The sequence below is a fragment of the Melanaphis sacchari genome, unplaced genomic scaffold (assembly GCF_002803265.2).
Source record: "Melanaphis sacchari strain LSU unplaced genomic scaffold, SCAv2.0 Contig25_pilon_pilon, whole genome shotgun sequence".
NCBI lineage: Eukaryota > Metazoa > Arthropoda > Insecta > Hemiptera > Aphididae > Melanaphis > Melanaphis sacchari.
This window is the reverse complement of record NW_020271133.1, coordinates 876480-892500: the sequence shown is the minus strand read 5'-3', so window position 1 is coordinate 892500 and position 16021 is coordinate 876480. Positions and strand designations below refer to the sequence as shown.

General features: G+C 27.5%; 1 protein-coding gene and 1 pseudogene across 1 annotated transcript; one reads left to right on the top strand and one right to left on the bottom strand.

The window, feature by feature from the left end:
• Positions 1 to 2788: 2788 nt before the first annotated feature.
• On the bottom strand, positions 2789 to 9415 carry LOC112595157. The gene is made up of 7 exons (XM_025340258.1): positions 9184 to 9415; positions 5219 to 5298; positions 4793 to 5129; positions 4602 to 4723; positions 4369 to 4537; positions 4040 to 4299; positions 2789 to 2942 (listed from the first exon to the last, which is right to left on the bottom strand). Exons 2-7 carry the CDS (start codon positions 5276 to 5278, stop codon positions 2796 to 2798), a joined length of 1095 nt encoding a protein of 364 aa, XP_025196043.1. The 5' UTR covers positions 5279 to 5298; positions 9184 to 9415; the 3' UTR covers positions 2789 to 2795.
• Positions 6832 to 7905, top strand: LOC112595145 (annotated as a pseudogene).
• Positions 9416 to 16021: the final 6606 nt, after the last annotated feature.

Below are 16021 nucleotides of genomic sequence, written 5' to 3'. Positions count from 1 at the left end.
GTTTACACGTTTATCGATTAAAAGTGGCAGCAGCTGCTCAACGATCTTGCAAAAGAAATTGTCGTTGCATATTAGTGTGAATGCAGGTTGCAGACATATCTATAAAAGGTACAAACTAAAAATTAAGAATTACCTTTATATTATTGATAGGTGGATCACAAGTCGTTTTATTTATGACATGCATCATACCTGACACTGTCAATAAACACAGTAGTATAGTACCTATTGTTTTGTTGTTGTCTTAAAAACTTCAAATTCTTTCTGAATTTTTGTGTTTGATTTAAAAAACCAGTTTTCAACAAGTTAGGTTGCCAAGATAATATAGTAATTATTGCTCTTTCAACAGTCCTTTAGGATTTTATAAGCTTATGAAAATACCATTTGATTTATTATGGATTTCAGGGATTTTTCAAAAGTTAACTGTTTAATTTTTTTTTGGTGATCCAGAAAATGTAATGGTTCATCTTGATGATATGCTTTGAGCAATTTATACCTACAAGGAAGAAAGTTATTAAAGACAGAAATTAAAGTTAATGTTTGGGTAAAAAAAATAAAGTATTAAGTTTAATGTAAATAGATTAAAATATTACCAGAGTGAAGTTAAGTCTTTATGATTATTATTAACTAAATATAATGTGAAACCTACAGATGATAATAATATTATTACAAATAAGGAACTTCTTATTGTACCTAATAATAAAAAAGGACGACAAAAAATACTTGGAATTATAGATTATTAAAAACAATTCATATTAAATTTGACAATAGAATTAAGCTCGCCATTTAGGTAACTATTAAAAAATAAGGTTATTTGGCAGTGGGTAAATAAACATTCTGAGTTATTAACAAAAATTAATATTTAAATAGTAGAGGCATCAGTTAACAAAAAATTTTGTTAAAAGTAAACAAATTATAGAATAGTGTTAAAGCTTCTAAATAGTGTTGGAACGCTGCTTGTTACAAGTTAACAAACCAGTAGCATTCACGTCTAGGACTTAATCTACAAAGGTAAATTATGTTCAAATAGAGAAAGGATTATTATTATAACATAAGCACTTCCAAATTTTCACAATTATATTTATGGGGATAAAATAAAAATAAATCATGATCATTTGCCATTAGTAAAAATAACAAAATTAATAGTTGTATGTATCGATTGTATGCTTTTAATATAAATTAAACAACAATAAAACGTCTACAATACAATACTAATTAAATAATATAAATATATTTAAATTAATTTGGTTCTAGTTGGATGTATTAAACTAAGGGTCTCCAACCCATGGCCCACCTTGTCATTATTTGTGGCCCGTGAACAGATTTGATAAAATTAGAACGGCTATAAGCCTTCATTTAAGCTTTAAGACATCACTATGAAAAAATTAGGAATATGCGATAAGAGATTAACTGTACAAATGTTGGCTGTTACCTTTTAGTTCGTTATAACTTATAATGATACAATATTAAAAGAAAAGTAAAATAACGTTTAACTTTCAATTTTTCATTCAAATTATATTCACATGGAGTCATGGAGACATATCCTAATCGTCAAAATAATGCATTAAAAATTATGTCTTTTATTTGGTAATACAGTAGAACCTCGATTATCCAAGGTAATGATGAGGAGAGGGACACACGAATAAATTAAAATCACGGTTAATCGGGACGACTTTTTATAATAATGAAATTTTAAAAATTTTGATTCAATTATAATTAGAAATATAATAAATATAATAATCAATGTACAATATTGCTTATCTTCATATTATTATCGTCAAAAATGTCATAATTACGATTGTCGATATCAATTATTATGTTTAATAATTTTTGGAGGAGTGGGCACGGTTAATCGCAAACACGGATAATCGAGGTTCTACTGAACTTACATGTCTTATAAATATATATTTTCAAATTGAAACTAGAGTTCGGTTAACTGACATTCACTTAGAAAACTCTTTGAGGATTGCAGAGTCTTAGATACAACCAAAGATAGAAAAATTAGTTAGTGAAAAACAATATCAATTATTACACGAAAAATAAAACAAATAATTTGTAATATAAAATGTAATCATATAAATTATAATGACAAAACTGAATTATTGTATAAACTATAAACTTATATGCTAAAAAATTAATTTTAAATAGTAACTAATATACAATTTAGCATGTTTCTAAAAATTAATACCAATGTTGCATGAATACAATTTTATTTAAATATTTAAATACATGTAGAGTATAATATAATATAAATACGTATAGTTTAGCAAGTGTATGTATAAACACAATAACTTATATCTTATTAAAAAATATGAATAATGTTCTTAAATAATATAATTAAGTAACTTATTATTAAAACTATTACAAAATAACTATCAGTGGCACATTTAAAATTTTATTTTTTTGTTTTTTCTAAAAAACAATTTTTTGTTGTTTAAAAAATAAGTTTATAATATCATAAAAAATACAACACACAAGTTATGATTTAACTATTTTATTATTACTTTTAAACCTTTTTTTTCTTCTGAGGGGGATAGGGAAAGATAGTATCCTAAGATCCCCCCCAAAAATGCCACTATTAACAATTATGTATTTTTATCAGAAATTATTTCACTATTAGTGACAAGAAAAATTTTTTTGTAACAAACAAGTTTGATTAAATACATCAGTTTAAAAATTGTCAAAAGGACAAATTTCAAACTTACTATAATTATATTTTATGTGAATACAAAAAAAAAAAAAAATCATGAATAAAGTTTTATCACTTAATGATAAATAGATATTAGGTGTAATAATAATTATTCCCAACATAAACTATTGTAATTACTTTGCGTTTGTAAAATTCTCACTTCCTTATACAATTTCAATGCATGTCCAAGTTTCAAACCCATGTTTGATGTAATATCAGACCGTCCAAGTGACTGTACAGAACGACCATTAAGATTCTAAAATTATAAAATACTTATTAGAAAATGTTTACCAATCTATCATTATAGATTAAAGATATCAACATAGCTATTATTTTAGATTCTGAGCAGAGCAATGAATGTATTGATTTTATAATGAGTTTATTTTTTTTTTCTGTTTATCATCATCATCTTTTGGGGTAGTAAAAGTGCTTTTATTTACAAACAAATAACATTAAATTTTGAATTATACAAATTGATATATAATGGTATAATTTATCTATGCATATATATATAATATTATATAAATATTAAAATAGAAATCTCTGTCACACATGTCCTTTGAAACTATTCATCTGATTATCTTGAATTTCTATTAAAATGAAAGAGTACCTTGTATAGCAAGTAATAAAAATGAGTACTGATTCTATGAATTGATGAAAAATAGAGTTATTAATTATTTAAATAATCAGCAAATGTACACATAGAGATCATTTTTTTTTTTTTAATCTATGTTACTGATTATTAGTTATTAGTTAATATAGTATAACAGTAAAAAATATTTCATTGGTTATGGTTCATATTATTGAAACTTTATGATGCGTTGGATTTGGTCTGGAATAAAAAGAAAATTAAATTTGAATCATTCAACAAAATAAAAATATTAAAAAAAAAAAAAAAATACTGCCATTAAATGGTAAAAAAAAAAAGGACAAGACAGCAATTTAAAGTTGATATGTTGGAAACATTATCTGTCCACCAAATCAGAAAACCAAAAATTTTATTTATGCATACGTGTAGTGCTAAATGTTGCATTAGACAATCAAATTTAAGGTGAATGTATTGTGTATGGATAACAGAATGCCAGTAATAACTACAATATTTTCAGAAAAATTATATTAACCTACCATAACACTTAAAGTAATAAATATAAATAAATTTAATAATTATATCATAAACTATACTAAGTGATAAATGCTAACAGTCTTTGCTCAGAATAATTTTTTGAATACAATGATATATCATTAAAGTCAGATTTAATATTTGCATAATAGTAACCCATTCGTCATCTAATGTACAGCAAAGCAGTATCCATTTGTCTAGATTTTTTTATTATTTAATTAATAATGTCTTACATATTTAGATATTTGATCAATAATTTCTTGTGGTAAATGTTTTCCTAAATATTCAATCACTTGTTCACTAGTCCAGTATAATATATTTGGGATGGTATTTGCATCAGTTTCATTATAAACGTCATCATCAGTGTCATCACTAAGTTCTTCAAGTTCTTCTTCACTGCTTGATGAATTATCAGATTCATCACTATCACTATGAGACTTAGATCCGTTATCTTCTCCAGTTGCATATTTGGTGATGCATGCCATAGCTTTTTCTTAACACAAATTTAATTAAATTAATTTATAATTTATGATTACAATGTATTTAAATTGTCTAGACTTACCTCTAAGTACTTCTTCTTCTTCTACATTTATTTGTGTAGCCATAGTTATGCAAGCAATACACACAAATATATCTTTTTCATTTTCTATTTTTTGTAGAGGTTTAATATCATATGAATCATAGCAAGCTTTATGTAAACCAACATTACAAGCAATGCAACTATACATATTCTTTAAATAAAATTGAAAAATAAAATATTTAGTTGCTAATAAAAATTAATTTTACTGAACTTACTGTTGGGCAATCTTTGAGACATTTACTACAGGTTGTCTTCCTGCATTTGTCACAAAACCAATAACATAAATCCAACTTGAACTTCCACAAAGGCTCATTCACTATTAAACATTCTTTGTGAACTATAAAAAAAATATAAACATTTTTTAATAAAAAAAAAGTTATTATTTTATACCACAATTATTTTCAACCTTTGATAAAACAAATTGGACAATCGACTAATTCCTTTTTATCTAGTATTATTTTGCAAATATAACATTTTTTTGATACTTCAGGAGCAGCATTTTTTACTGCAGACTGTGTTGGTGAATGCATTGAAGATTCATTTGACGAATCGTCAACTAAATCAATTACCTCAGTCATTGTTTGCATATTTAACTTAGAAGTATCTTGTATTTTTCTATCATTTTTATTTTTTTTTACAGTAGTAGCTACTATGGATTTTCGATTTATAAGATTAGTTTTATTTTTCTTCTTTGAGTTCTTTGGTATATGTGTATCCGATGGATCGAATACTACTTTGGCCTTCTGTATTAAAAAAAAAATTATAATAATAATAAAAAAAACAATTTAAAGTAATATAATTAAATCAAGTAATTTAAAAAATTAATACTAACTGTGTTTCGTTGAGGTCTCATGGATACAAGTAAATGATTCTTCTTATTCTTCTTAGGCATTGTTATCAATGGAAAGGTACCTTGAACAAATACATAATTTATTGGATAGATGCAAAACAGGTAAATAGTTAAATACTAAGATTTTAAGAATTGATAAGTACTAGAATATTGTTTTAATACTTTAAAACTAATTGCATTATATTGATTTATACATTTATTATAATATATAATAGTTTTAATGTGTTAAATACTATAAAACATTAAATGGTTACATAAAGAATAACTTATATTTTTGTATAATACATACAATAATGTTAAATTAAAAACTTGTTGTTTCAACTATGTTTTACTAATTATAATAACATAATATTTTTTTATATTGTATATAAGTATGTAAATTGAGAATAATAATATTTAATAATAAACATAAAAAAGTTTAAGGGTTAAAACCCTTAACTTGATATTGTATCTTTTTAGATACATGGTTTATATTTAATAAATATACAGAGTGTCTTTGATATAAACATCATATTATTTCATATGTTCGATAGAGGCATTCCAAAGAGTATATAAATGTTAATCTGAACATGTGTTGATAAGAATCATCAACGTTAATAAATCATTTCCACAGCCAATTTTTGTTCATGAGCTTCGGCTGTGATAGGCATATATTTAGATCGATATTTTCAAGATAATACCATAGTAAGTGATTAAATAATACTATAAGTAGTTATTTTAATAAGTATATTTCATTTGTATGTAGTCAAACTCAAGTTTTTATCTGTTATTTTATAAATATTGTTGTTAGATAACTGTTGTATCCAAAAAGATACAGTGCTTAATTTACTGTGATTTGATTGTGTATCTTATAGGACACACTGCTTAATTTACTATAATTTTATCGTGTATCTTATTGGATACACTGCTAGATGTATTGAAAATATTTATTGTATCTAAAAAGATATATCATGTGTTATGGTAATTTTGCAATGTTTCAATATTAAAAAATTTAAGTATACCTTTTTTTTATCTAGGCATTATAATAATGATTCGAAATCAGGCAGTATCGTCTAGGTCTAGACGACTTGTTAAAGCTGCTTTACCACCCATTGATTCAGAAAGTTCCGATAGTGAAAATGATTCTGATCCAATCAATACTATTTCTAAAAATCAATTAGACAGTGATAACTCTTCAGAGATTAATGAATTCGATTCGGATACTTCAGACCCTTCCTCTTTTTCAAATTTAGAAGAACTATTAGATATTGTAAATATGCCTGTTTTTGATGAAATCGGAAATCCTTTTGATGTTGATTGTATTTGAAATAATAATATAATTGAACCACCACTAGATTTAACTATTTTTCCTACACCTGAAAATTTGAGTATAGATAATAATCGTTCGGAAAGTTTGCATAATAATTCAATATCAATATCTGGATCAGAGAAACGTCGTATTTCGACACCCGTTGAACAAAGAAAATCAATGAGATTAGAACAATTAGCACTACACGATTCATTTTTAGGTCACCAAATGTCACCAATAAACCAATATTCAACCAATTGAACAATTACCAACTTGTCATAAAAAACAACAAAAATTTGCACGTGAAAAAATGTCATTTAAATGGTCAAACAATTTTAATTTTCCCGTAGATATTCCACACTATAATTTTAAAGAAATCGCGAAAGAAATACTTACACCTTACGAATATTTTAAAATGTTTTTTAAAGATGAAATTTTTGAATTGATTGTCACAAATACAAATTTGTAAAGTTCTCAAAACTTTGAAAATCCAATCACAACAAATGTTGATGAAATAAGAAACTATATTGGAATAGAGCTACTTATGAGTATTGTATCCATGCCCGCTTACACTGACTTTTGGTCTACAAATTTAAGATACGAACCAATAGCCAGTATAATGCCATTAAAAAGATACTAACTATTACGAAGACAACTGAATTTCGTCGATAATTTAACGATTGATCAATCTGACCGTTATGCTAAAATAAGACCTATTTTAGAGCATGTAAAGCAAAATTTTTTATCAGTTGAACAAGGTAAGAAGTTCTTCATTGATGAAATGATGATTCCGTATAAGGGAACAAAGGCTGGAACAAGAAGGCAATATATTAGAAATAAGCCCAAAAAATGGGGATTTAAAATGTTCGTTCGTGCTGGTGTAGATGGTTTCGTATATGATTTATTTCCATATGGTGGGGAGAATACATTTCATCGTACGACATTTACAAACTATGAAAATAAATTTTTCGGGCTTGGTCAAAAAGTAGTTATCGAACTTAGTAAAAGTATTCCAGATAAATCTCTATCTGTTTTATACTTTGATAATTGGTTTACGTCATTAGAGCTAGTTAGTTATTTGCGTAAAAAATTTGGAATTTTAAGTTTAGGCACTATCCAACAAAATCGATTACGGGGATGCAATATTATACCCGATAAACAGTTATTGAAAAAAGTTAGAGGACATTATTCAACAAAATTCTATATGTACTTTAGTTATATTAAATATGTACATAATGTTATTAGTTTAAATTTTTATAATTATTCATTTAAAACACCTAAAACTTGATTGCTGGAAGTGAAAACGCAACAGAATATTTATTTTTAATTTTTTGTTTAACATTATTAAAAGCAACCTGACGTTACGAAAGCACCACCATAAGACTGTGCTACTATGGGTTCAGTAATATTATTTTCTTTGAGAAAATTAGTTATGATTGTTATGAATGTAGAAAGTGCATTTGCATCTTGTTTTTCTGATACATCTAAAGTCCTAAAAACCATTCAACCACATTTAAACCAATAGCATATCGTACACACAGTGATCAAACGTCTAAATACAACATTTTTAGTGATAACTGACATCCAAATAATAAAAAGATACCTCACAAAAATATTTACCTAGCCTTACCACACATTCTTTGATTTCATTAAATATTATATTTTGTATTTTTTTTGCATATAACTTGATTAGTTGATTTTGGATAGATCAAATAGTGTAACTGTTTTATTTTGGAACACGACACCAAATATTTTATTCATTTTTGATGCAAAATTACACATTTGTTTAAAGTTACCTTTAAAAATTATAACATATTAATAACTTATTAATAATAAGATTAAACAATTTTTTATTTATCATAATAAATTATGATTATTGATCATAATAATCAATGTACCTATTTGAATTTTAATTGATATACTTTAATATCTTCTTTATGACCACAAAAAAGGAAATGCCTTGAAGTCCCAAGTAAAGAGTCACTTCAATAAGATTTTTTGTATAATATTTATTGGCATTCATTATAGCTTTTGTCTAGACTGTATTTGTGTGTATTTTGTATCATTTATTTCAGATTATTTTCTAGATGACCATCTTGACATGGAATTAATATGATTTGAACAAGTATGAAATTGTAGTTTTGTCTTTTTACTTTTATTATCTTTAGATCCACTGAACAGCATAATTAATGTATATAAATTAAAATTGTTAAATGAAATGTCAAAAAATAACTTGTTTTTTTCCAATTTTTAAAGCTGTTGGTGATAAAAGTGTCTTTAGAATGACCAGAAGCACTAAACATGCGACAAGCAAAGCAAAAAAAATTGCATCTTACTCTATGCTATACCTCTCTAACCATTCAAAATCATTAAAAGATCTTTTTCGAGTACCTAAAGTTGTTTTTGGATAATCCTATGGAGAAATGTAAAATAGAGATAATATATATTTAATATAAAGCAAATATACAATTAGGTAAATAATTTAATTAAAATAATAGTTATTGATAGATAGGTAGGTAGTTTAGTCCATTAGTACCCGATTTAAAATTTAGCTTTATAAAGTATAGGTATTTAGAAAAAGCTTATAAAAGCAAATGCATTTACAGTGTCCTATATATCTGTGATTTAAAAATATTATACATATAAAATATAACTTTACCTTTAATATATGAAGTACATGACCAGAGTCTCAATTACTAAAGTCTAAGTTTGACTGTAAGAGTAGCTGCGTTTGCCTTGGGATCAGTAGTATTAATTGAAATGTCTTGTTCGAGTTGATGAATTATATTAACCATTGTATTACTATTTTCTACCATTTTTATCTGAATGAATGTCAACATTTACGAGGTTTGTAAATAAAGTAATGAGACTGATTTTTTAAAATTTTTTTATTAAACTAAAATGACTACTTTACATTGTCTCCTTCAAAGTAGTTACCCTGAGAATCCACACAGCGCTGGAGTTGATGTTTCCATTGTTTATAGCAGTTCTGGAACTCAGTTACTGGAATAGCTTTCAGTTCATTGGTCACAGATGATTGAATATTTTCTAGTGTCCCAAAATGTCGTCTTTTAAGGTGAATCTTTATTCGTGGAAAGAGAAAAAAGTCACAAGGGCTCAAGTCGGGTGAATAAGGGGGTTGAGGGGCCACAGGAATATTTTTGGTTGCCAAAAACTGGTTGATTGAAATGGCTGTGTGACAAGGCGCATTGTCATGATGCAGCACCCAGGTGTTTTTGATGTTTGAGTCAATCCTAACTGTTCTCCGATCATTCTGACGGTCAACCGACGATCGGATCGGACAAGATCTCGAACTCTGATGACGTTTTCATCAGTTTTTGCAGTTGAAGGTCTTCCACTGCGAGGTTCATCTTCAATCGCCTCTATGCCATCAGAAAATGCCTTAAACCATCTAAAAACCTGAGCCCTTGAAAGTACACTTTCTCTATAATATGCTTATTGGAGCTTTTGAAAAGTTTCTGTCGCACTGTGTCCAAGTTTGAAACAAAATCGGATAGCACACCGTTGCTCAAAATTGTTGTCACTCATTTTCAGAACGTACAAAAAAAAATTGATTTACGAAAATAATTGTCACAGACCAACACGCGACACTACGGAGTTTAAACTCGTACTTAAGGTACCCACATTAAATGTTTATCTACAAACCTTTTCAAACGGAATGTCATTAGTGTTGTCATATAACAAGCTACGATATCAGTCTCATTACTTTATTTACAAACCTCGTATAGCTACATCGACAAGGGTGTTCTCAGAACTTGAAGACTGCTTAAAATTAGAAATATCAAAAACCTCGTTTTTGATCCATTTTTCTAGTCGCGTGTTCGTGACGGAAAATTTAAAACAGACGACAAACAACGGTCAAACGCGCAATAAAATCCAGAAAAAAACACACACACATACACGCGACGAAACACTGTTAAGGACGTTAAGGTAAAAATAGCCGACAGGTAAAACACACAAAAAAAAGATCAACTAGACCTATGGTACACCGGTGTCTGCTGTCTGGTAAGCGTCGCGGTCTAGCGTTTTAAATCGAAAAATCAACAATACAATTACGTCAAGAACGAATAATAACGATGTGTACTGTGCAGTATTGCGGTCGAGCATACACTGCGTACGCCGTACACACACAAATGCACAATTCACGCCTCTATATTAAGGTCTATGACGGGCGGCTTATCGGCTAACGCGACACGCACGGGTACTGGATAAAAATAAAGCACGCATCGGACCGTTGTTTATTTTTTTTGAAATTTGTTTTGTCTTATTGCTGGGCGGTCATCGTGTTAATTTGTCCGAAACACCGAATGTTACCATGACGTCATTGGTGCGTTCCCGTGTGCGTATGTGTGTGTGCGTCGACCGGTGGGTACCGATTTCTGGAAATTAGCGATCATACGAACATTATCGGAATCGCGTTGACTTGTGATCTATTGATCTATTAGTAACATTGGGTATAGCCCGTTGTATGTGCTTGCATAATAAATGTATTGACGATAAAAATAACTATTTTCAACTATTTATTTTTTTATCGACTATTTTGTCGACACATCGAGAAGCTTGAAACTCGTGAGTACGTTTCGTATTTCAGTAAACACCGTCCTTTATTATCCATCACTAAAAGTATTGTAAATGACGATTCTGTAGTTTAAAAAATCAAAAATTTAAACACAAATTTAGAAAATTGTATACTCAATAATTAATTGCCGTCTTTGAAACTTGTTTATTTTTTACACGGGTTAAAAAAGTTGGTAAACGGTCACTTTGTACTGTCCATTGTTTAAAATGCAGAACGCGGACACTTTGTACTATTATATACATAGGTACATAAACTGCAGGCCCTATTTTTATGTGCACTACGACACACAATGTGCACTACGATCTATAAAACAAAAATTTAATAATGTGCCAGATAATTTAAATCATACTGAATTATAATATTTCTTTCTATTAATTTTCAAACATTGTTATCAGTCAAAAGTATTTTGTTGTTGTATTCAATTATTATATATATATATATGTTACATACAAAGTCTGGAATTGTACATTTCGCAATGTGTACAAAAATCACTGTACTATTGCGAAATGTACAATTCCGGACTTTGTATGTAATATATATATATATGTAATACATTTCTTTTTCCAAGAAAGTAGCGAGAATTAAATTTCTATTTAAAGCAGTAAAATTAAGTATGCAGTCCGAAATTTTACAAATAATAGGGCCTAACATAAAGTGTATATTATAAATATAAGTTTTATACATAGGTAGTAACTAATAATTATGTATAGTGTTAATTATTAAAATAGAAAAAATAAAAATAAAATTGTTATGAAATATTTCCATATTATATTATTTTTATATTATACTACCTTTTGACATAATATTTATATTGTCATTTGACATTCATATTTAATATAGATTATAATATTATTATTATATTATTTTTTATTAGCTAATAATCTAAAAATCATAACATCTAAATACTATTTATATATTATACTACTTTATGACATTTTTTTGATATTTATATTGTACACAATTTTACATGTAGTTTGAATGATATTATTGATTATTTGTTTATTCAGATTATTATTATTATTATACAATCAATATTTTATAATAATTTTATTTTTATTCTTTCTATTTTAATAATTAACACTATACATTAGTTACTACTTATGTATAATTTATATATAATATATTTATAATATACACTTTATGTATATAATAGTACAATTGTACAAAGTGTCCGCGTTCTGCAATGTACCTTTTTACCAGACCGTACAAAGTGTCTGCGTTTCGCACTTTTAATGCCCGACCGTACAAAGTGACCTAGAACCAAAAAAGTTAACTATACAGTTTAATCTTCGTCTCCTCGTATCTAATACCAAATTGACATCGACATTCTTGTGTCAACTATATTCAGTAGAAACAAGACATATACATGTACCAATGTACCTATATGTAGTGTAGATACTTTCGATTTTTTTTTTTATTTACTGTTATTTATATTTAGATTTTCAAAATCAAATTGTTGTTGGTTTGATAATTTTTTTCAATGATAAATTGTTACAGGTATAAACATAATAAACCATTTTGGGAGGACCTTAGCCCCCCCCCCAAGTCTCCCTCAAATTGCACTTATGACGCAAACCGCTGCGGTCAGCCCGCGTCCTGTCTCCTGTGCGCGGAACCTTTAGTGTAATAGTGTGTATTACTGTGTAATGTGTATTCATAAAAATGTATGTTATCGTACTATTACTGATAATTAGAGCAAGGACTTTCATGCACTAAAAAATCATCAAATATGCATTTAAAAATATGCACTTATGCATCAAAAAATTAAAAATACGCGGTTAAATATGCCCTTAAAAAAATTAATTTTATTATTATTCTATATAAGTTTTAACTAGATTTATATTATTAAATTGATTTTGAATCTGTTTTGAATGTTGGATCCCATTCTTCTTAATTATTATTCTGCACATAATAAAACAAAAAAGGTATTTTAAAATAATTGATGAATTATTCTCAAATATTTACCTTACCTAAATTAGAATTGCACTGAATTATTAACATTTCTTTGATATTTTCAAATAGCAGAGAACGTCTTTTATCTGTCAGCAGGTTCTTATATTGCGAAAAACTTCGTTCGACGTCCACTGACGTGATCGGTGCATATTTGAAGTAAACCATTTCACTAGCATTCAAATCTCCTAATTCATCAATGTTTTCCTCAGTGCCATTTAAAATATTTGAAATTATACGAAGCGTATTGAAACCTTTGTTTTTTTCTAATACTTTTTTAAGTTTTTCCACTACTGATTTTATACTCTTCGATTGTGTATCAATTATGTTCATATCGTCTATAATTTTGTTTAAAATGTTAATTGAATCGACTAGTTTTAATCCACGTTTTTCAAGCTGGGTAATCGATTTAGATATAATTCCAAAGTTCGCTGTAATACAAACCAAGTTTGCGTCTAATTGTTGGTCATCCAAAATATTTTTTACTTTTAATATAGAAGCTGAATCGTCATCCAACTTCATAAAAACATTTCGAATGCTTTGTATATGTTTACAATAATAGTCTGTTGCATCTAACCACGTCCCTCAATGAGTAATTATAGGTTCAGGCGGAAGCATTACTTCAGGAGCTTTGTTTTTAAAAATTTGGACTCGATATGGTGCTTTTAAAAAAGTTTTTTTAACATTTGAAATTAGTTTGTCTACTTTTGAAAACATGTTACGAACCTCCTCTGCAACCCTGTGAAGACCATGAGCCAAACATGTAATATGGACCATTTTAGAGTAAAAAACTTTTATTACAGATGCCGATTTAACCATATATGGTGCTGCGTCGTTAACAAAAAGTAAAACATCGTCATGCTGAACACCGTTGGACCATAATAAAGCCATTGATCTATCAAATAACTTTGCTATTGTCGAGTGATTAACTTTTTCCAACACCTCAGATGTCAACAACATAATTTCTCCAGGACAATCAATTTCTAATGTACCAATTATTACATTAGCTACATACCTTCCATTGCTGTCGGTAGTCTCATCAATTGACACCCATATTTTTTATCCTGGACAGTGACCCTTATTTTATCCATTGTCTGGTTGTAACAATTGTTTACATAATATTTTCGAAGTGTCGATTCGTCAGGTATATCTCTTTGCATATATTTTTCTAAAAAACTCTTAAAATGAGTGTTTTTTAGTTTATAGAGTGGTATATTTGCAGATAGCAAAGTTTTACATAAATCTGAATTGAATTCCGATAGTTTTGATTTTTGATTTGTAACCAATTGTTGCACATTATTTGTTTTATTGTTTTCTAAACGTGCTGCACTTCTGATGTGTTTGTCAGTTTTTAGATGTTGTATGATACTAAAACGTTTTTCACTTGCTACTTTCACGTTACAGATTTTACAAAATAAAATAAGATTATCCGTTGAAAATACAGATTCACCAAACTCGATTACAAAATTAGGCAAACGATAAGGTTTTGTCGATTTTTCTTTTGGCATATTGATAGAGTGACAAAAATTAAACACACTAACGTAATATGAAAATTAACCACGAAACTTTAACACACACGCGGTGAATGTTCTAGAACTAATGCGAATCTAATCTACCCACTGACTGTAGACACTTGATACTATCGTGTTTATACCACGTACCTACTATTCGTTAAAAATACAAAAATAGACATAATAAATACCTACTGACCATTATTATTATTTTAAGATAATGTTTATCTTTATCGTCTTTAAGAGTTTATAACAATTGTTGACCTTAGTTCATGAAAAATATTCACCAAAGCGCTTGATTTCGACAAACCATCAAAATATGCACTAAAAGCTTAAAATATGCTCTTATAATCAAAAATATGCCCCTTAAACCAAAAAATGTCCAAATATGCAAAAATATGCACTAAAAACATGGAGTATTTCATCATAAACGTTATGAAATGTATTTTGTACTTAACAAGCATACGATAAAGTTAACCAGAAAAAATATGCAAATGCATGAAAGTCCTTGCTCTACTGATAATTATTTAACACTTGTTATTATAAATACGGACAACGCGTAGTCTTGAAATTAATCTGTGTGCTTTAGAAGCTGATCGAGTCATCTATAAAATTAAACGAGATGTTCGAGAACATTTTAATTTTCCATTTTAGGATTTACTCAAAAAACTTAAAAACGTAACGAATTGATCTCAAGAAGGCAGTAAAATAGGTAATATCTAATGATTAATGAAACAAATTTAGAACGATCATTAAGTCGAATTCGTAATAATATTTACTAAAAGTTAAAATATGAATGAATTAAATTTGTTTGATTCATGATGAGCCACTCTATTGGCGGAAAAGATTAACAGCAATTTCTTGATTCTTGGACAAAAATAATAACTATGGAATTTTAGTGTTTACTGTAAAGCTATGTTTTAAAGCCTTATCGTTATCAAAACATATTTATGGATGGTACTGTTTTAATCAATCTACGAGATTTTAAATCATATTATTCATATAAGGAAAAATAAATTACCAATAGTAGGTATATTATTATGCTTAAAACAAGAAATTTATAAAAAAATTCCTATTGGAGTTATATTATTGTTCGGTTAATTAAAGAAATTTTAATTGATTTCATACAAGTTGTAGTAAAAACAATTAATAATGTATTTGAAAATTAAGTCACAATCCAGTTACCTATGTTATTTTTATTTAAATCAGTCTATTTGGAGAAAATTCCAAGAATTAGAACTTATTAGTCAATGAATATAAAGAAAACAAATTATTTAAATAAGCCATAAAATTAATTAGTGCTTTGTCATACTTATCGGTGAATATGATTAAAAAAGGTATTAAAATATGAATTTTATTTAATTGTATGAATATTTTAAGAATATCTTTAGACTATATATTATATATTATTTGTATGATAACTACAATTACGATTT